The sequence below is a fragment of the Cicer arietinum genome, chromosome 4, assembly GCF_000331145.2.
Source record: "Cicer arietinum cultivar CDC Frontier isolate Library 1 chromosome 4, Cicar.CDCFrontier_v2.0, whole genome shotgun sequence".
Classification (NCBI taxonomy): domain Eukaryota; kingdom Viridiplantae; phylum Streptophyta; class Magnoliopsida; order Fabales; family Fabaceae; genus Cicer; species Cicer arietinum.
In genome coordinates, this window is record NC_021163.2 from 49,776,427 (window position 1) to 49,800,381 (window position 23,955).

General features: G+C 27.4%; 1 protein-coding gene across 1 annotated transcript; it reads left to right on the forward strand.

Moving 5' to 3' along the window:
• Positions 1-403: 403 nt before the first annotated feature.
• LOC101508757 (probable polygalacturonase At3g15720) lies at positions 404-3,376 on the forward strand. Its single transcript, XM_004497961.1, has 7 exons — positions 404-559; positions 667-804; positions 1,228-1,416; positions 1,548-1,755; positions 1,901-1,982; positions 2,099-2,207; positions 3,050-3,376. Exons 1-7 carry the CDS (start codon positions 404-406, stop codon positions 3,374-3,376), a joined length of 1,209 nt encoding a protein of 402 aa, XP_004498018.1.
• The last annotated feature ends 20,579 nt before the right edge of the window (positions 3,377-23,955 follow it).

The window sequence follows — 23,955 nt, forward strand, 5'->3', positions numbered from 1 at the left end:
ATTTATTTATTTATTTTAACTATCACATAAATATTTACGTTTGATAATTATTTATTTTGACTATCTCACATAAATATTTACTTTTAATGGATATCTGACATAAAGATAATTGAATATTATTTGATATAATTTACACGCAACAATAAAGTTTCTGTTGCGACAATAAAGTTTATTTATTTATTTATTTATTATTGTTGACAAAATGTATATATTTTATTGAATCATATATGATATATAGAAATAAAATTAATACTATAATTGCTAATTTTTAATTATAATATTCCTCCATCAATGCTCCTCTAAAATCTTTATAAGTACCTGCCCTTTCCTCAGTATTTTACTACAAAAGTACGTTCTAGTAATTTATCACTTAAATTTTATTAGTGTTTTTCTTATTTCAAAAATGAAAATACTCTTTGCTTTCTTTCTATTGTTTTTCATTGCTTCACCTAGCTTGTGCTCTCAATTAGTAAATCATAAAATATTACTAGATGACAGCAATTACTTCAATGTTCTTAATTATGGTGCCAAGGGTGATGGCCAAACTGATGATTCAAATGTATATTTTTTTTTTTGTTATATAGTTTTATTTTTCAATCTTTTATATTTCTTACTTTTTGAGATAAAATTTATCTATTCTAATACACTTTAACTTTATGTTAAAAGGCATTTTTGAAAGCATGGCAAGATGTTTGTAGTACAAGACAAAGTAACCCAACACTTCTCATACCCAATGGCAAAAGATTCATGTTGCAACCTGTGTCGTTTAAAGGCCCTTGCATATCTTCACGGGTTAACGTTGTGGTAGGTCATAAGTTATTAAGTTACACATATATGCATGACTATGTTATTTTAGGTGTTTTGTCAATCATATTCTCATGCATATATTACACTTATATGAATGATTAGGGAAATTTTAGCTAATTTTCGAGATAAATAAGTACCTCTACTTTAGATATTTTGTCAATCATATTATTGTTTTTTTTTTTAGGGATGTCCTATTAATTAATTCTCATTTATATGTGGATTATTACTTCATCGATTATTCCTTTAATGGAGTATTACACATTTATGCATGATTAGGGAAATTTCAATAATTTCTAAACATAAGTACATCTTAATTTGTCAATCAAATAATTATTTTTAGGGAAATAATTTGTCAATTAAATAATTCTTTTTTATCATGCATATCCTATTAATTCCTAACATTAATATGTGGGTTGGCAGCTTCAAGGAACTATTAGTGCCCCAAAAAGTATTGAGGAATGGGATTGGACAAAAGGTGATGTTGGGAAATCATGGATCCAATTCTGGCACATAAATGGCCTTGTTATCAATGGAGGAGGAACAGTTGATGGCCAAGGTGCTCCTTGGTGGAACAAATTTCATGACCAAACTGACCTTACTAGGCCAACGGTAACTTATATAATTGCATTTTTTTTAATTTAAATTATATCAATAATGGCAAATGTAAACTTTTTTTTAAAGTCCGTAACAAACAAGCTTAAAATATATAATTAATTATTTCATCTGACACTTATATGCAGGCTCTTAGATTTAGTAACTGTGATAATCTTAATGTTGCCACGTTGACTCACATCAACAGTCCAAAAAATCATATAAGCATTACTTCATGCAATGGTGTTCGCATCTCAAATCTTCATATAAATGCACCAGAGGAGAGTCCCAACACGGATGGATTTGATATCTCTTCATCATCCAACATCTTGATTTATCATTCAACCATCTCAATTGGTTCAATTTTAGATTATTCCCTATTATTATATATTACAAAGTCACAAATTATTTCCCATACTTTATTTATAAGCACAAATGAGACTAAAAGGAGTATAGGGGGTTTGCATCTTATTAATTTTCTTATATTTATTCTTTATTTTAGGTGATGATTGTATCGCCATTAATAGTGGTTCCAACTTCATCAACATAACCGATGTTTATTGTGGACCTGGCCATGGAATTAGGTTAGTTGTTTAAATAATTTTATGATTTTTTGCATTATGTTATTGCTTTTTTAGCATTATGTTATTGTTGTAACCGTAATGTGTTGGTCACTATATATATATATATATATATATAGTGTCGGAAGCCTTGGAAAAGATGGAGATTTTGCTATGGTAGAAGAGATACTTGTAAAAAATTGCACTATTAGTGGGACTACAAATGGTGCTAGAATCAAGACATGGGTGGTAAGTATCGATTCTAATTAATTGGATGTATAATTAAATTAACTCTTGCGGGGATTAATAATTTTATAACATTTTTCTTAAAAAGTAACTTTTTAAGAAAAATAAAAGAGGACCAGTTTGTTATAGCTTTTTGTTTAATAAACTATTTTTTTTAGAATAAGTAACAAACAGGCTCATAATCACTTTTGAAAAAGAAATTGGAAAAAATCTAAAAGTAACTTCAAATGGGAAGTTATTTTTGATAGCTTCTATAAAAAATTATCATTTATAACTGATTTTTTTTTAAATAATGATTTTCAATATGACAAATAAATAAAAGCAAATTCTATCTTTTTTTATTAAAATCTTTAAAATATAGGGTATGTTTTTTTAAGATTTTTTTTTAAAATGATTTTTTTAATAGTATGTTATTATTTTTTATAACAATTTTAAAAAAAATTTAAACATAATATTTTCAAATGAAAAATTGAATTAAATAGTTTTTCTTAAAACACCATTTTAAATATTTCATCTATTTGTTAATTTTTTTTTATAATAAAATTTCAAAAATAATTAAAATAAAAAACTATTTTCATAAGTTCTTCATAAAAATTATTTTTAAAAGATACCTTCTAAAAAAAATATGATTTTTATAATATTAAAATCTCTAATAATAAATATTTAAATTAACGAATATTAAAATTATTTTTTTGATCGATAACAAATGACTTTAAAGATTTTTATATAAATTTTTATAAAAATAATTTTTAAAATATAAAGTCAAATCACTTTTTGATTTTTTGAAATAAATCGGATAAAATAGTGTTGATGTTAATTTGGTTTGTGTTTTATGAAATATATAGGGAGGACGTGGTTATGCAAGGAAGATCACATTCGAAGATATTAAACTTTATAAAGTGGATCACCCTGTGATTATTGATCAACAATACGATGCCTTATTATCAAGTACAAATGACGCAGTTAAAATTAGTGATGTTACTTATCGCAAAATTCGAGGAACATCAAATGATAACGATGCAATTGAATTGAATTGTGCTTCTATTGGTTGCACCAACATTGTATTTGAAAACATCTACATAATTGGTGTTGATGGAGAGACCACATCTTCGTCGTGCAGAAATGTTGAAGGAACTAGCTCTAATTGTAATCCAAAGATCCCATGTCTTTAGTGTTTATTTAGATACTACTATTATAGGTGTCTAAGAATACTAAAAAACAAATTGTTGATATATTTCATTGTTAGAGAATGAAATTGGATTTCCAATTAGAGTATGTACTATTCTTAGAAATAAAATTTGGTCCTTCCTCTCTTGGTTAAATGAGTAGATTGTAATAATACTTTTGTTATATTTTTATTCTTTCTTTACAAAAAGAGGGCAGTGCCCAAGGAAAAGAAAAATCTATGATTATACTGAACAATTCCATATTTATTAGTTTGATATAATGGAATCTACTCGATTAAAATTAAATGGTTAATAATTAAATTTGATAACTTAAATTATAAAATAAAGGATAAAAGTTTACATTTTTTTAGATTGTATGATAAAGATCAACAGTCATAATGTGACTGAATGTCTGAATTTAATAGTAGGGAATCCAATTTGACTATATGAATATTTTTTTTATTGATGGATTTTCTCTAAGATACCGTGCTTGTATTTTTTTTTAAAATTTAATTAGGTATACAGAAATTATGTATAATTTTACATACGTTTATTTGTGAAAAATAATTAAATCTAACATACTACATAATAAATATAAAAAATATTGTCAAATGTTATTGCACATTTTTTTGGAAAATTTTGAATGTTTTAGAATCAGATTTTTTTTTTCATTCACTCTATATGACTTTTTTTTTTATCAATCTCTAATAAATTAACAATTTATCATTCTTGCATTTCTTCGAATCTTTAATTCGTACTAAATATCATCACTCTATTTTTTTGTCAACAAATAGTCGCACATTCTAAATATGGTGGATTTCGTAGAGATAGTATGGTTCGTCTGCCAAAAAAATGGGTCGGATTTTAAAATCATCTTGCCACCTCATTCATGAGTGAGTTCGTAAACAAGCAATGTGTGAGTTGACATGTTAAATCCAAAAAAGAAAATTATACATAAATTTAAGAGAAAAATAATATACAATATTAGTTTTTACTTTAACGTTCAATAAAAATAGAGTAAAAGGTATTATTTTTAAAAATTGATTATTAAATAACCATATATAGTAAGACAATGGATTTCTATTATACAACGATATAAATTTTTTTTTTATTCTCAATGCATGATCATTGACTCTAGATTTAATGATGGAAAAGTGAATAAGAAAAACTTTGATATAGATAATACTCAACTGTAATTAATTTCTTCTTAAATCTTGACCACACCAATTCTTTAGAACATAATTCATCCTAGCTCTTTATAACAAAAACTAGAATGTAAACTCATGGTTGCACGGGTGAAACATTTAATTTAAAACTCAAGATGGTTGTATAAAATTTGTTTCACAAAACTGTGATTCATTATAATCAAGGATACGTATGTGAAAGCACTAAGAACTTTAAAAGTATAACATTAATTATGAATAATTCAAAGATGTGTTGAGTGACTATTATTAGGACAACGTTCCTTCTAATTGGTCGAGAAATTTCAAGTCTAAATGTTTGAAAGCATATATCAATTTATACACGTTCAATGTACATGTAGAAAAAACACTAAATAATTTATTACCATAGAGGATACAATAGACACTAGTTTGATATACAATATATACATGTTCAATACACATGTAGACAAAAAACCATGTTTGAAAACATAAACCTTAGGTGTTGAGCAATACAAATGTCTTTAGTGTGTTCTTACTTTTTAGTTATGTCTAGACGAAGGTTTATTTTTGTATAAATTTAATAAAATTAAATTCAAGATAATTTAGATATTTAAGTTAGATATAGAGTTTATATTATTTTGACTTTTATTTTAATTGTTGTTTAATTGGACTTTTCAACTATTAGGCATTTTATTTTAGAACCACCACTAATTTTCCATCTATTTCGAAGAGATAATGATGTTGGAGAACACCAAATGCTCCTCTAAATGAAGTATTTGACTTTTCGAGACTCTCTTTTACAAATTTTACCCCCTAATCAATTAATTAAATGATTTTATTCAAGAATAAATTAATTAAGAGAAAAATATATTCTAGATAAATATTTGTTTCGAGTTAATTAGTTAAAAAACTATCTTTGATGGATTAAAAATAAATGAAGATTTTTATATATATCATTGTATATAAATACAATGTTATAAGTCAAGTTTCACACTTAGACAATATAACTAAATTCCAAAATTTCAAACACTATAACTATTAAACATCAACATCAAATAATTTGCTTTGAGTCCATAGCTCAAATCTTCTTATTTGCTATAATACATAAAAGTAGGAGGTGGAATAATAATCTCCGCGAGTTCCATAAAAAGAAGAGGAGAAGTTATAAAATATATTTTTAAAACATCAACAATAGAAAGAATGCAAAGTTCCGTTGTCCATAAAACCTTCGATATAAATTAATGTTTGAAAACCTTTCAATTCAATTAACTTTTTCCATATAATATGGCAATCTATTTCAATTATCTTAGCGTCAGCCACCAAGATAACTGTGATCATTTTATAAGGTGTGTCTTGGCTATGATTAAACAGGCGCCCCGACTGCTCTTCCCTTACAAATGCTTTGTTAATAAAATAAAATCATATTTCTCCATATCATTTTCAGCCATTCAATTTAAAACATATAACTAAAAAAAGTGAAATTTGAACATAAGAAAAGTATAATATCAATTTAGATTTTCGTTTGAAATTAAACTTGCAACCTTAGAAGAAACTCTATTAGATGATGGATGGATCGTGACCATGCAAGAAGAACTAAACCAATTCAAGATAAATGATGTATGAGATATTGTACCCAAATTCAAAAAAAAAAAAAACCAATTGGAACAAAATGGTTTTTCCGAAAAAAGAATTGAATGAGAAAGGTGAAATGGTATGAAATAAAGCTAGACTTGTAGCTCAAGGTTATAGTCAGCAGAAATATATTGATTATAACGGAAACTTTTGCCCTTGTAATAGGGTTAGAAGCAATCATAATTGTACTTTCATTTGCAGCTTTTAACAAAATTATTTCAACTAATGGATGTGAAAAATATATTTCTAACATGTTATATAAATAAATAAGTGTATGTTAAACAACATCCTACCTTTGAAGATAATGAACTTCCATGCCATGTTTTTAAATTAAAAAAATAAATATGTATGGTCTGAAACGAGCTTCAAGAGCTTGGTATCACACACTAAGTAGTTTTCTCTAAAAAAATATTTTGAAATAGGCTAAGTTAATACTACTTTATTGAGAAGATTATCTAAGAATGACTATCTCATTGTCTAAGTATATGTACATGATATAACTTTTGGTTATACTAATGTTAAGCTCTGTCAATAGTTTTCTAAGTTAATGTATAATGAATTTGAGATAAGCACGACGAATGAGCTTAAATCTTTTCTTTGAATCCAAATTCATCAAAGCTTAGAAGGATTATTCAGTCATCAAAAAAAAAAAATATACAAGAGAACATCTTAAGAGATTTAAAATGGATAAAGGTAAACTTATGCTTACACCTCTGCATCCCACAGGTTCTCTTGATACAAATAAATTAAGTAAAAAGGTGGATCAAAAGGTATATAGAGGTATCATTGACTATCTCCTCTACTTAATTGTTTCTAGACTTGAAATTGTATTTAGTGTGTACGTGCGCAAGATTTCAATCTGACCCTAAAGAATCTCATTTAACTATTATTAAAAGGATCTTTAGATATTTGAAAGACACTACTATCTTGGTTTGTATTATAAGCCATCCTTTGAGTACATGTTAGTATATTTATATGATGCTAGCTTCTGGAGATGCCCTACACAGGAAAAAAAAAACTAGTGGAAGTTGTATTTTCTTTGGTGTGAATCTGATTTTCTGGCCAAGCAAAAGAGAAAGAACTATTGCTCTGGCTTCAGAATATATTTTAGCACTCAAGTGTTGTGCTTGAAACATCAACTAGAAGACTACAAAATACATGAGAGTAACATTCATTTCTTCTGCGATAATAGTTTTACTATATGTTTAACCAAAAATCATGTTTCACATTCAAAGAAAAAACATATAGAGATTAAACATCATTTTATAAGAAATTTTGTCCATAAGGGTATTTTAGAGATTAAATTTATTGACATTGGTCATCAGTGGGAAAATATTTTTACAGCACCCCTTGCTGAAGATAGATTTTATTTTATAAAGAAAATTTTAAATATTCAATCTATAAAGGAATGATGTGGGAATCCATGTATACATTTTCCTGTGGTAAAATAAACTTATTAGTTAAATATGTATACTCTACCTCTGATGAATTGAATTTATCATATGCCTTTAGTCGATTTAAATTTTATTTATCCATTATATGAACACTTCTCTTGAAAGATGTGTGCGTTGTGTGATTTTCTGATATGTGTTGTCTTTTGTTTCTTAATGTGTGCACGATAGTTATTGCTTTTCACTTTTCGTAACTCAAAAACTTTATCCAAAACAACAACACTCAAGCCTTTCATTACTCTCATGTATTTCCGACACTTTTGCAAACCTTTGAAACCTTTCTAAAACTCTTCTTGATTCTCTAATGGCTTTAAATTTCACTTCTTGTTCTATTATCAGTAATGCTACTTGTTCCATCACTATGACATGTAATATGGCCCAACTAGATGTTCTCAATGAACTTCAAATTGATTTCACTAATCTTACTGAGAATGGATTCAACTTCATCAATGATTTTGCCAGTATTGGATAGTTTGAGTACTTTAGCCTAGATCAATTGTCTACTCTAGATGTTTTCGTGAAAGTTTTCTAGAGGTTTGCAAATGCAAACAAAAATGGAGAAGTTGCTAGTGTGAATTTAGGACTTCTTGTCAAGATCACTCAACAAACCATTGATGCTATTATCAGATGACTAGATGAAGGCATGATAATGATGAATGGATATGATTTAAGAGTTGACTCTTCTAAAATCAACAAGGAATTATTTTAAGATCCCAAAGTCAACTCCAAGTTAGTGCATCTAAAGCCCATATATATGGCGCTTTTCAAGATTTTATTGGATTTAAGGTACCTAAAGGTGGTTTTGTTGATCATGTCACCACAAATGATGTGGAATATCTTCTAGAAGATCTAGACTAATCTTCCAAACTTGGTACTTGAGAACATGGGGTCTTATATAATTAATTATAGATTATGCAAGATAAAGACAAATCCATATTCAAGACACCTTTTTTTGTGCTAATGAGGACACATTTTATTGTGCTAATGAGCACGACTTTTATTAAAGCACTAGAGGAAGTAGGAGGAGTGTAACAGCCCGTTTTTTTTTCAAACAAAAATCGATTTTCAAAAATAAAGGAAGAAATACTTTTGGATAAAATACTTAAGTCGTAACATAACGACAAAAGTCAACAAATATTTACAAGCAGCGGAAATAGTTTTTTAAAATACAAACCCAAAGTATTTAAACAGTAAAATACATCAGGGCTATGAGACATATCATACATAGCTCATACCCCTGGGTATTCTCGGCAAACACCTGTACAAAAGCACTGCCCCAAGAACTTAAACTTCCTCACGTCGCATCAAAAAAATGATACAGGGACCCATCAAAATAAAAGTCAAGCTGACAATATGAGGTATAAGTACAGTCTTTCAAATTGAAATAAATGCATTCCCAAAAGAAAGACAACTAATCCCTATACAACCATCTAATCTGATCATGCTACAAAAGAAAAAAAACTATAAAGCTCGGGTGATCTCCACGCTCCCCGCAAAATCCTCCTAACACAGCTTCGGTCAGGTATATCTAACTACCTTCCCATCTCCAGGGTACTAATTGGTGGGATGATTCTGGTTCTCATCAGAGAGCAAAGCTCAAATTTCCACAATAATTATAAACGTCACCAACCGAAATTAACAAATATCACATAGCATTTAAATTTTAAATGCACAAAATAACATTTCAACCTAGCATACTCTTTGAAAGGGTTTTCGTATGTCAAACATGCATAAACAATTTGAAAAATGAAGTTTTTAACAAAACTGCACTGTCGTGTTTGAATACAACATCCTTGTATTCGAATATAGTGTTATTTTGTAAGTCAGTAGCAAAATCAGGACAACTGTATTCGACTATAACCTTCTTGTGTTCGAATACAATGTTGTTTTACAAGTCAGTAGCAAAATCAGGACAACTGTATTCGACTACAATATTCTTGTATTCGAATACAACTGTTGAAAAATGCAGAATTCAGTTTCGAAATGGTTTTGCAATTAAGTAACACTTACAAACAAATCCAAACAATCACACTTACAAATTTTGGTACAATCACAACAACGACTGAGTATACATATACAATCATCACGGTATATCAAACATGACTCGTGTGCCAAGCACCCTAATGCAATGCGTATATGCCAAAATGCATGAATTACGGAATTCCAATCAAAACCCTCCTCGAAGGAGTGTAAATCGTAATTGTACCACCTATCACAGGCCTTGTACTAATTACCAAGGTGCCACCCATCACAAGCCTGCACGATTTACTAAAGTGTCGCCTATCACAGGCCTTACACTGTTTTCTACAGTGTAATCTCTCACAAATCAGCACGATGCAATAATCCCCTTAAGGATAAGATGAACCAACAAATCACATGGTATCATCTTGTGGCCCATCACGGTCACCACTATCACCATGGCCTTATCGCGGTCACCATGTACTATGAAATGCATGAGCATACTCTGACTCTTTCCACAACCATCATTAAGTAAAGACAGATATTAAAAGATTCCCCATTTTTAATACTCATTTAACACTAATGATTTTCAAATTCAACACAGAGCATACTCAAACATATATTTTCCACCACCACACATCAAATTTAATCCACAATCTACATTAAATTCGATCAATTCAAATTCCACAAAATCCACGCCAAGTTCAACCATCAATCACCATAAATTTCCACATTTTCAAACATAAATCACGCCAAATTAATTTTCACAAACCACACCTCAAATTTAATTTCCTCAAAACACACATAAATGAATTAAAATCCTTTTTTTACAAAATCACACATCCATTTTACCACATTCCAACTTAATAAATACACATATGGCATCCTATATGCAAGCTAAAAATTTGGAAGGAGCCTTTACCTTAACGGTAGCTTTAACAAGCGATTACGGTACCGCGATTAATTTCGATAAAATTTCCGCTCGCGTTGTCGCTTTCAAAGTTTGTTCACTAGCACCGTAGCGGGAAGATGGACAAATTTCTCTTCTATCTCTTCGCGAAATAAAGCTTAGATCTAGAAGAAATATGGAGGTTTGTGTTTGATAGTTTTGTAAACCACTAACACAATTTGCTTTGTTTTCGAAACAGAGAAGAAGAAGAAGAAGAAGAAGAAGAAGAAGAAGAAGAAGAAGAAGAAGAAGAAGAAGAAGAAGAAGAAGAAGAAGAAGAAGAAGAAGAAGAAGAAGAAGAAGAAGAAGAAGAAGAAGAAGAAGAAGAAGAAGAAGAAGAAGAAGAAGAAGAAGAAGAAGAAGAAGAAGAAGAAGAAGAAGAAGAAGAAGAAGAAGAAGAAGAAGAAGAAGAAGAAGAAGAAGAAGAAGAAGAAGAAGAAGAAGAAGAAGAAGAAGAAGAAGAAGAAGAAGAAGAAGAAGAAGAAGAAGAAGAAGAAGAAGAAGAAGAAGAAGAAGAAGAAGAAGAAGAAGAAGAAGAAGAAGAAGAAGAAGAAGAAGAAGAAGAAGAAGAAGAAGAAGAAGAAGAAGAAGAAGAAGAAGAAGAAGAAGAAGAAGAAGAAGAAGAAGAAGAAGAAGAAGAAGAAGAAGAAGAAGAAGAAGAAGAAGAAGAAGAAGAAGAAGAAGAAGAAGAAGAAGAAGAAGAAGAAGAAGAAGAAGAAGAAGAAGAAGAAGAAGAAGAAGAAGAAGAAGAAGAAGAAGAAGAAGAAGAAGAAGAAGAAGAAGAAGAAGAAGAAGAAGAAGAAGAAGAAGAAGAAGAAGAAGAAGAAGAAGAAGAAGAAGAAGAAGAAGAAGTATATATATGTATATTGATTAAACCAAACCAATATCTAAATATCTATATATTTTAGATATTTATAAAAGACATCATTTCCACATCACCTCCCATCACTTCTCAAACCATTTTGATAAAAATACCTATTGTCGTCGCAACTAAATTGACTGATAAAATTTTCAGCAACCCGAAATATTTTTAACAAAACTGTCTGATATTAAATTCTTCATAACATTAATAAATTATTCTTCGACAAAAGATTCACCGTACTTAAATAAAATTATTCCTCGACAAATAATTTTAATCGGGGCTCCATAAATATATGTTTGGCATTAAACTCATAAAATATCAATGACTTGGCTAAAAAGCCTCAGAGTTCAATATCAAAATACATAAATTAGAATTTAAAACTATGGATCTTACAAGGAGAATTTAAGAATGAGCATTCAGTATTCTCCTCTGTATTAGTGTTCAACATCCACAATTTCACTAAAATGTGGCTTGTTGTTCTCAAGGACAACATAAAGCCAAACATTGAAGTTAAAAGGCTCACATGACATTCTAATAGATCTTAAGACATTATTTTCCTAGTTGGAGACTCATATGCTCCAATGTTTGTTTGATTCACCTAACAAAAATGTTTTAGTTCCACCAAGTGTTTGTGATATTGCTAACAGAAACTACACTGTCATGAATCCACCAACCACCCCATGTATATCACTTAGACTCCTCCTTCAACACAACAACCCCGTCACCATAAACTCCCATGAGCTAAAATCTACTCTCTTGATCTATCGATCGTCTCACCAGAGGTAATTTTTGCTTATTGGTCCTTCTTTCGTTATTAATTGTACAACATTAAAATGAAATTTCAAAATTTACTATAGTGTTATTTGGTTTTGAGAAAATTTAACTACTGTGTTGGCTTTATTAAGTTTATACTAAATAAAATGTATGGCCAATTATTCTTCGAGTGTTGTTTGTTAAACGAAATATTGATTTGTTTTCAATCACTGCACCTAAATTTAAGGTTATGTTGTTGGTGGTGGAAGATTCATTAAATCTAGCAAAGAAAAAAAAATTATTGCTAAGGTTTAAGGGTGATGGGGTGGTTGTTCTGTTGAAGGAGGAGGAGTCTCAGTGATCTGTGTGGGGTGATTAGTGGCTTCACGACAATGTAGTTTCTATTACGCATTCTCACAAACACTTGGTGAGACCAAAATATATTAGACAATGTTAGAGTTTTTGTAATAGAAGTTGAATTGAATGACTATTTTAAAATGAAATTATATTTGTAAGGATGTAAACAAAATAAAAACACTTACGAAAACCAAAATAAATAAAAAATTATAATTACGAAAATATATTTAAATCATATAATTACGAAAAAATGAGTTTGTTATATATATATATATATAACAAACTCATTTTTTAGACTTAGGTATCTAATAAAATATTATTGTCATATTAAAAGTGAATATATTTTTTACGTGAAAAGAAAATGAATTTGTTTGACGAGAAAAAATATATACTTTTTTAAAATACGAGTTTTAGGACTATCAAATTGTACAACTTGTGTCTCAAAAATTCAAAGAATAAAAAAAGATGTATCATCTAATTAATCTTTTTAAGAATATTTTTAATAATTTTAGGTTTATATATGAATTTAAAAACCACCAAGTTGCACAATATGTGTCTTAACAACTTAAAAACAAAAACAAAAACAAAAATAAAACAACATCAAATTTATAAGTCGATTTTAGATTAATTCATTAAAACAAATAAATAAATAAGTAAAGAGAGTTTTAGAACTATCAAGTTGTACCACTTATGTCCTAACAACTCAAAGATTAAAAAGATGTCACATCTAATTAATCTTTAGTATAATATTTGCTTGTATTTTTTATGATGAAATTGATATTTAGTTATGAAGGAAATTAACCCCTTTTTTTTTAAAAAAAAAAATGAATAGATCTAAATGGGATGAGATTAGTAAGATTTAAATGAGCTGAGATTAGTAAAATAAAATGAATGGATTTAAATGGGCTGAGTTATAAGCTAAGATTAGTAAAATAAAATGAATAGATTTAAATGGGCTGAGTTATGGGATGACATTATTAAAATAAAATGAATAGAGTTAAATAGGCTTAGTTATGGACTGAGACTAAAATGAATAGATTAGTAAGATGTCCCAACCCAGATTAATGAAAAAAGGGTCAAAATAGAAACTAGAAAACCTTAGTTTCATCTTAAGGAGGCGGCCAACGTGACAACACAAAGGAGGCGGCCAGGCAGAAACCGGTTGGAAAAAAAAAACAAGAAGCAAAAACGAAAGAGAAATGAGGAAACCGGGACTGTGAGGATAAGGTTAGCGGCGACGGCTATTACATGCGATGGCAAGGACAACAACAACACCAAAGACGGCCTCATCACAGGTTTGAATCTTTAGTGTTGTTTTTCATGTTTCGTTCATTAATCTTTACTCTTAAAAATAAAATAAAACCTACATTTTTTAAACAAAATAGTAGTTTTATGGTGAAGATAAAGAAACAGATTTATTATTAAAAAAAAATACCTTTGCGATTTTTATTTGTTGTTTGTTACTGATATCTCTGATTTCTTCCTCTTCTCTTTCTTTGTATGCATTTTTTTATCAGTGGTTTTAATCTTAGATCTCTCCTCCCTCCTTCTTATTTGCACCTTTTACAACACTTTTTCAAAAAAGCGCTGTAATAGGTGCATAATAATGCATCTATTGTTTGCACCTATTACAACGTTTTTTCAACAAAGCACTGTAATAGGTGCATAATAACTATATATTGTTTGCACCTTTTACAACACTTTTTAAAAAATATGGTTACCTATAAGCGCGCAATATATCTATCTATTGTATAGCAGTTAAACGAAAATCATTTGTTTTCAATCACGCACCTAAATTTAAGGTTATGTTGTTGGTGGTGGAAGCTTCATTAAATCTAGCAAAGTAAAAAATCTTCTTGCTAAGGTTTAGGGGTGATGGGGTGGTTGTTCTGTTGAAGGAGGAGGAGTCTCAGTGATCTGCGTGGGGTGATTAGTGGGTTCACGACAATGTAGTTTCTATTACGCATTCTCACAAACACTTGGTGAGATCAAAATATATTAGACAATGTTAGAGTTTTTGTAATAGAAGTTGAATTGAATGACTATTTTAAAATGAAATTATATTTATAAGGATGTAAACAAAACAAAAACACTTACGAAAACCAAAATAAATAACAAATTATAATTACAAAAATATATTTAAATCATATAATTACGAATAATGAGTTTGTTATATATATATATATATATATATATAACAAACTCATTTTTTAGACTTAGGAATCTAATAAAATATTATATAGTCATATTAAAATAATTTAAAATAAAAAAAAATATTTTATTGCCTTTGTTTTGTTGTATTTTATGTATGAGCTTAAATTTAAAGTTAAATCCTTTTTATTCACCATATAATTCTAACCCAAATTTCAGCATTCAAGAAAAGAAACTCTAAAGAAAAAAAGTATCAACTTATCATCACATACTCACAAATTAATTGGGTTGAATATTTTTACAAGTGTTGGATAATACTAATGAATGTTCAAATAGTTCTATGCTGGTGTTGGACTTAGATGTTTTTGTTGGTTATATACATGCATAACTATTTTTTCTATAATTCTAATGTGATTTTGGATTAGTATGAACTTTTCAATTATCGTGTAAATTTTAATTTTTCTTCAACAATATTTTATTTCACTTCAGAATGTATTAAGAATTAATGATTAGTGTTTTTGTATATTTTTTATGTTGAATATTATATGTATTTGATAATCAATAAATATACATCATTCATAAAATATAAAAAAGCTTAATTGTAGTTTTAATCCTCTATTTGTATTGATTCACGAAATCTGATCCTCATATTTTGAAGGTCGACAATTTTGGTCCGTTAAAATACGGTTACCTATAATTAATTGTGCAAGATTAATATTAACTTAAGTATATTTATTTCTCCTTATAATTAAATATGAATAAAAATTATTTTATTTTATTTTTTAAATATGATTTTGGAATAAATGTGTGCTTAAGAAATAAAAGACGAAAATAAAATAAAATTTGTTAATGGGCTTGACAAGAATGCGATCTTGCTCCTACATATCTCCCGATGCGATGGAGAAATCAAAGCTACGTAGTTCTTAATTAATGCGGATGTATTGATTGTTTTTAAAGAAAATTTGAGTTTTCGTTATATTTAAAAGTGTTTTCACGAGAAAAGAAAATGAATTTGTTTGACATGAAAAAATATATTTTTTTTTAAATAAGAGTTTTAGGACTATCAAGTTGTACAACTTGTGACTCAAAAATTCAAAGAATAAAAAAAGATGTATCATCTAATTAATCTTTTTAAGAATATTTTTAATAATTTTCGGTTTATATATGAATTTAAAAACCACCAAGTTGTACAATATGTGTCTTAACAACTCAAAAACAAAACAAAAAACAAAAATAAAACCACATCAAATTTATAAATCGATTTTAGATTAATTCATTAAAACAAATAAATAAATAAATAAGTAAAGAGAGTTTTAGAACTATCAAGTTGTACCACTTGTGTCCTAACAACCCAAAGATTAAAAGGATGTCACATCTAATTAATCTTTAGTATAATATTTGCTTGTATTTTTTATGATGAAATTGATATTTAGTTATGAAGGAAATTAACCCCTTTTTTTAAAAAAAAAAAAATGAATAGATTTAAATGGGATGAGATTAGTAAGATTTAAATGGGCTGAGATTAGTAAAATAATATGAATGGATTTAAATGGGCTAAGTTATAGGCTAAGCTTAGTAAAATAAAATGAATAGATTTCAATGGGCTGAGATTAATAAAATAAAATGAATAGATTTAAATAGGCTGAGTTATGGGCTGAGATTAAAATGAATAGATTAGTAAGATGTCCCAACCCAGATTAATGAAAAAACGGTCAAAATAGAAACTAGAAAACCTTAGTTTCATCTTAAGGAGGCGGCCAACATGACAACACAAAGGAGGCGGCCAGGCAGAAACCGATTGGAAAAAAAAAACAAGAAGCAAAAAGGAAAGAGAAATGAGGAAACGGCGACGGTGAGGATAAGGTTAGCAGCGACGACTATTACCTACGATGGCAAGAACAACGGCAACACCGAAGACGGCCTCATCACAGATTTGAATCTTTAGTGTTATTTTTCATGTTTCGTTCATTAATCTTTACTCTTACAAATAAAAGAAAACCTACATTTTTTGAACAAAATAGTAGTTTTATGGTGAAGATAAAGAAACAGATTTATTATTAAAAAAAATACCTTTGCGATTTTTATTTGTTGTTTGTTACTGATATCTCTGATTTTTTCCTCTTCTCTTTCTTTGTATGCGTTTTTTTATCAGTGGTTTTAATCTTAGATCCCTCCTCCCTCCTTCTTTTGAAATTTGTTAAGGTGTATTTGTAGAGTTTTTTATCTGTTTAGTTGTTTTCTTGTCGAAATTTGACAGTAATGAAAATGATTTTTTTTAGCACTGTGCTAAACTAATTAACCAACAAAAAGAATTTGGTTAATCAACAAAAGGAAAAAGTAAACATCTTATTGAATTCACGAATTATAAAACCATAATTTATTCCAAATGATTCTAAATTCTACAGTAAACTAACCAAAATAATCTAAATAATGATAATAATTCAAAAGTCTTTAGAAACTACATATAGAAGGACTATCATAACATCAAACTTAATTTGTTACTTATCCTAAAAAAAACTCTTTAAAAAAACGTAAAAGTTGAACTTCAAAAATTATATCAATTTCTCATGTGATTATCTTCCAAACAACAAGAACCAAACTTATCATCATTACAAAATAAATTATGCTCAATGACAACCAATTTAAATTTCAAATAACTGATTTAGTAAAGGTTGCAAATTTATCATTCAAATACATCATTCTACCAGAGTTGAAAAAAAATCTAGATAGCAATCATAATATACAACAAACACATATATATTTGAAAGACTTTTGGACTCTAATACCACTTACATAAGGATAAGATATTTTTTGATATTAGACTTTTTTACTTTCATTTTTTACTTGACGTTAGTATTTTTGTGAGTGATAAACTTGAACTTGGTTTAATTTGTTCATTTTTGTAAAAAAATCAAAAACACATTTATTTACTCATAATTAACTTGTCAATTACATTATATGCTACATGTTTTTCCCTTGAATATTATATATATATATTCCATTAAAGGAACATTTAGATACACACTTATGTCAACCATAGATATTTACGTTTGATATTTATTTATTTATTTTAACTATCACATAAATATTTACGTTTGATAATTATTTATTTTGACTATCTCACATAAATATTTACTTTTAATGGATATATGACATAAAGATAATTGAATATTATTTGATATAATTTACACGCAACAATAAAGTTTATGTCGCGACAATAAAGTTTATTTATTTATTTATTTATTATTGTTGACAAAATGTATATATTTTATTGAATCATATATGATATATAGAAATAAAATTAATACTATAATTGCTAATTTTTAATTATAATATTCCTCCATCAATGCTCCTCTAAAATCTTTATAAGTACCTGCCCTTTCCTCAGTATTTTACTACAAAAGTACGTTCTAGTAATTTATCACTTAAATTTTATTAGTGTTTTTCTTATTTCAAAAATGAAAATACTCTTTGCTTTCTTTCTATTGTTTTTCATTGCTTCACCTAGCTTGTGCTCTCAATTAGTAAATCATAAAATATTACTAGATGACAGCAATTACTTCAATGTTCTTAATTATGGTGCCAAGGGTGATGGCCAAACTGATGATTCAAATGTATATTTTTTTTTTTTGTTATATAGTTTTATTTTTCAATCTTTTATATTTCTTACTTTTTGAGATAAAATTTATCTATTCTAATACACTTTAACTTTATGTTAAAAGGCATTTTTGAAAGCATGGCAAGATGTTTGTAGTACAAGACAAAGTAACCCAACACTTCTCATACCCAATGGCAAAAGATTCATGTTGCAACCTGTGTCGTTTAAAGGCCCTTGCATATCTTCACGGGTTAACGTTGTGGTAGGTCATAAGTTATTAAGTTACACATATATGCATGACTATGTTATTTTAGGTGTTTTGTCAATCATATTCTCATGCATATATTACACTTATATGAATGATTAGGGAAATTTTAGCTAATTTTCGAGATAAATAAGTACCTCTACTTTAGATATTTTGTCAATCATATTATTGTTTTTTTTTTTAGGGATGTCCTATTAATTAATTCTCATTTATATGTGGATTATTACTTCATCGATTATTCCTTTAATGGAGTATTACACATTTATGCATGATTAGGGAAATTTCAATAATTTCTAAACATAAGTACATCTTAATTTGTCAATCAAATAATTATTTTTAGGGAAATAATTTGTCAATCGAACATCTTCTAACTTATTGAGATGTTATATATGTAAAATTTGTTACTCTAATAAGGTGTTAGTTACAAATTAGTTATTTTAATTAAAAATTAACTGCTCTAATTTAAAAATATAAGTTTCATTATTATTATTATTATTATTATTATTATTATTATTATTATTATTATTATTATTATTATTATTGTTATAATATTTTCATTTAATCAATACAAACATTATTTCTATTTTCCTTTCTGTTTATATTCTATTTAATCCATGCCTACATTATTTCTTAAATTTTATTCTAGTTCACATTTTTAAGGTATGGAATTATTAACTTTGACAATAGTAACAAAGGAAAAATATAAAGAAGTGAGTAATATCAAGAAAAATACTATTTTTGTCTCACAATAAATATCATTTAAGATTTTTTTTATATGTAAATTAAGAAATATAATAATAAAAAATAATTATAAAAATTATTATATCAAACTATTTATCTTAACTATCAATGAGTTTTTTTTACTATTATCAATATAAAATAAAATACATTTATTGTGAAATAGAATGAGTAATACTTTTTCTAATTGAAAACTAAATAATGCTTCCAAATTAAAAGGAGCATTGATATGTAATAAATATATGAAAGCACAAAATAAAGCAAAAAAGGAAAAACGTAGAGTGCACCGTGAAAGATGAGAAAACTCGAATACAATTAGTTGATATTAGGTTGCTTTTAATAAATTATGAGTAATTTAACTCTAGTTAATGTGTAATTGTTATCTATAAATTTATGTGTGTGGAAATTTAATTATGAGTGGTTAGTCCCACATTAACTAGGAATGTAGATGTGGTGTCTAAGTCTCTTAAAAATATTTGATGTTTAGCCCATTCTGGATGTCGCGCTCCCCAGAACTTCCCAACAAGTGGTATCAGAGCCTGGTTTGGTCTGGTGGGGGTGCAAAAAGCACTTGGATCAAGTGGATCAAGTCTAATGGTGGGAACTCATAATTGAGGGGGAGATTTATTGAAATTCAATTATGAGTGGTTAGTCCCACATTGACTAGTAATGGAGGAAATATTGGATATATAAGGAGAATGACCCATAAACCTAATGGCTTAAGGTTTTGGGTTGAGATGTGGTGTCTAAGTCTCTTAAGAATCCTTAATGTTTAGCCAATTCCGAAGGTCGCGCTCTCCGCATTTACAAATTAAATACTATTTTACATAAATTAAGAAAACAAATAAATGAATAAGTGTAACAATTTCATAAAATTGTCTTAATTAATTATTAACAATTGTCATAATGTTAACAAGAAATCGACCTATGTGTTACAATTTTTTTAAAAATATATTTTTTTTAAAAAGAATTCAATCTTTTTATTATAATTTTTTTTAAATTTAAAACTACACTTTCAGATCATAAGAAATTAGTTTGAATAAATTATTATAAAAAATCATTTTAAATATTTTATCTTTTTACTATAACTTTTATCAGATAGTAAAATTTTAAAATATATAATTATTTTAAAAAAATATGATTTTTATAATATTAAAATCTCTAATAATAAATATTTAAATTAACGAATATTAAAATTATTTTTTTGATCGATAACAAATGACTTTAAAGATTTTTATATAAATTTTTATAAAAATAATTTTTAAAATATAAAGTCAAATCACTTTTTGATTTTTTGAAATAAATCGGATAAAATAGTGTTGATGTTAATTTGGTTTGTGTTTTATGAAATATATAGGGAGGACGTGGTTATGCAAGGAAGATCACATTCGAAGATATTAAACTTTATAAAGTGGATCACCCTGTGATTATTGATCAACAATACGATGCCTTATTATCAAGTACAAATGACGCAGTTAAAATTAGTGATGTTACTTATCGCAAAATTCGAGGAACATCAAATGATAACGATGCAATTGAATTGAATTGTGCTTCTATTGGTTGCACCAACATTGTATTTGAAAACATCTACATAATTGGTGTTGATGGAGAGACCACATCTTCGTCGTGCAGAAATGTTGAAGGAACTAGCTCTAATTGTAATCCAAAGATCCCATGTCTTTAGTGTTTATTTAGAGACTAGTATTATAGGTGTCTAAGAATACTAGAAACAAATTGTTGATATATTTCGTTGTTAGAGAATAAGTAGTTCCACGTAATACTTTTGTTATATTTTTATTCTCTTTTTCTACAAAAAGAGGGCAGTGCCCAAAGAAAAGAAAAAACTATAATTATACTGAACAATTCCATATTTATTAGATTGATAAATTTGAATCTGCTTTATTAAAATTAAATTGAACAATTCCATATTTATTAGATTGATAAATTTGAATCTGCTTTATTAAAATTAAATGGCTAATAATTAAACTTGATAACTTCAATTATAAAATAAAGGGTAAAAATTTACAATTTTTTAGATTGTATGATAAAGATCAACAATCATAATGTGACTGAATGTGTGAATTTAATAGTACAGGGAATCCAATTTGACTATATGAATTTTTTTTTTTTATTGACGGATTTTCTTTCAGATACCATGCTTGTATTTTTTTTAAATTTAATTAGTTATACAGAAATTATGTATAATTTTACATAACGTTGTTTGTGAAAAAAATAATAAAATTTAACATACTACATAATAAATATAAAAAATATTGTCAAATGTTATTGCACATTTTTTTGGAAAATTTTGAATGTTTTAGAATCAGATTTTTTTTTTCATTCACTCTATATGACTTTTTTTTTTATCAATCTCTAATAAATTAACAATTTATCATTCTTGCATTTCTTCGAATCTTTAATTCGTACTAAATATCATCACTCTATTTTTTGTCAACAAATAGTCGCACATTCTAAATATGGTGGATTTCGTAGAGATAGTATGGTTCGTCTGCCAAAAAAATGGGTCGGATTTTAAAATCATCTTGCCACCTCATTCACGAGTGAGTTCGTAAACAAGCAATGTGTGAGTTGACATGTTAAATCCAAAAAAGAAAATTATACATAAATTTAAGAGAAAAATAATATACAATATTAGTTTTTACTTTAACGTTCAATAAAAATAGAGTAAAAGGTATTATTTTTAAAAATTGATTATTAAATAACCATATATAGTAAGACAATGGATTTCTATTATACAACGATATAAATTTTTTTTTTATTCTCAATGCATGATCATTGACTCTAGATTTAATGATGGAAAAGTGAATAAGAAAAACTTTGATATAGATAATACTCAACTGTAATTAATTTCTTCTTAAATCTTGACCACACCAATTCTTTAGAACATAATTCATCCTAGCTCTTTATAACAAAAACTAGAATGTAAACTCATGGTTGCACGGGTGAAACATTTAATTTAAAACTCAAGATGGTTGTATAAAATTTGTTTCACAAAACTGTGATTCATTATAATCAAGGATACGTATGTGAAAGCACTAAGAACTTTAAAAGTATAACATTAATTATGAATAATTCAAAGATGTGTTGAGTGACTATTATTAGGACAACGTTCCTTCTAATTGGTCGAGAAATTTCAAGTCTAAATGTTTGAAAGCATATATCAATTTATACACGTTCAATGTACATGTAGAAAAAACACTAAATAATTTATTACCATAGAGGATACAATAGACACTAGTTTGATATACAATATATACATGTTCAATACACATGTAGACAAAAAACCATGTTTGAAAACATAAACCTTAGGTGTTGAGCAATACAAATGTCTTTAGTGTGTTCTTACTTTTTAGTTATGTCTAGACGAAGGTTTATTTTTGTATAAATTTAATAAAATTAAATTCAAGATAATTTAGATATTTAAGTTAGATATAGAGTTTATATTATTTTGACTTTTATTTTAATTGTTGTTTAATTGGACTTTTCAACTATTAGGCATTTTATTTTAGAACCACCACTAATTTTCCATCTATTTCGAAGAGATAATGATGTTGGAGAACACCAAATGCTCCTCTAAATGAAGTATTTGACTTTTCGAGACTCTCTTTTACAAATTTTACCCCCTAATCAATTAATTAAATGATTTTATTCAAGAATAAATTAATTAAGAGAAAAATATATTCTAGATAAATATTTGTTTCGAGTTAATTAGTTAAAAAACTATCTTTGATGGATTAAAAATAAATGAAGATTTTTATATATATCATTGTATATAAATACAATGTTATAAGTCAAGTTTCACACTTAGACAATATAACTAAATTCCAAAATTTCAAACACTATACCTATTAAACATCAACATCAAATAATTTGCTTTGAGTCCATAGCTCAAATCTTCTTATTTGCTATAATACATAAAAGTAGGAGGTGGAATAATAATCTCCGCGAGTTCCATAAAAAGAAGAGGAGAAGTTATAAAATATATTTTTAAAACATCAACAATAGAAAGAATGCAAAGTTCCGTTGTCCATAAAACCTTCGATATAAATTAATGTTTGAAAACCTTTCAATTCAATTAACTTTTTCCATATAATATGGCAATCTATTTCAATTATCTTAGCGTCAGCCACCAAGATAACTGTGATCATTTTATAAGGTGTGTCTTGGCTATGATTAAACAGGCGCCCCGACTGCTCTTCCCTTACAAATGCTTTGTTAATAAAATAAAATCATATTTCTCCATATCATTTTCAGCCATTCAATTTAAAACATATAACTAAAAAAAGTGAAATTTGAACATAAGAAAAGTATAATATCAATTTAGATTTTCGTTTGAAATTAAACTTGCAACCTTAGAAGAAACTCTATTAGATGATGGATGGATCGTGACCATGCAAGAAGAACTAAACCAATTCAAGATAAATGATGTATGAGATCTTGTATCCAAATTCAAAAAAAAAAAAAAACCAATTGGAACAAAATGGTTTTTCCGAAAAAAGAATTGGATGAGAAAGGTGAAATGGTATGAAATAAAGCTAGACTTGTAGCCCAAGGTTATAGTCAGCAGAAATATATTGATTATAACGGAAAATTTTGCCCTTGTAATAAGGTTAGAAGCAATCATAATTGTACTTTCATTTGCAGCTTTTAACAAAATTATTTCAACTAATGGATGTCAAAAATATA

What these genes read in the sequence shown, in the direction of transcription:
- LOC101508757 (XM_004497961.1), top strand. Translation starts at nt 404, where the DNA reads ATGAAAATACTCTTTGCTTTCTTTCTATTGTTTTTCATTGCTTCACCT. An exon ending in TCATTCAACCATCTCAATTG is followed by an intron (nt 1,756 to 1,900) that starts GTTCAATTTTAG and finishes TCTTTATTTTAG; the next exon opens with GTGATGATTGTATCGCCATT. An exon ending in CTAGAATCAAGACATGGGTG is followed by an intron (nt 2,208 to 3,049) that starts GTAAGTATCGAT and finishes TGAAATATATAG; the next exon opens with GGAGGACGTGGTTATGCAAG.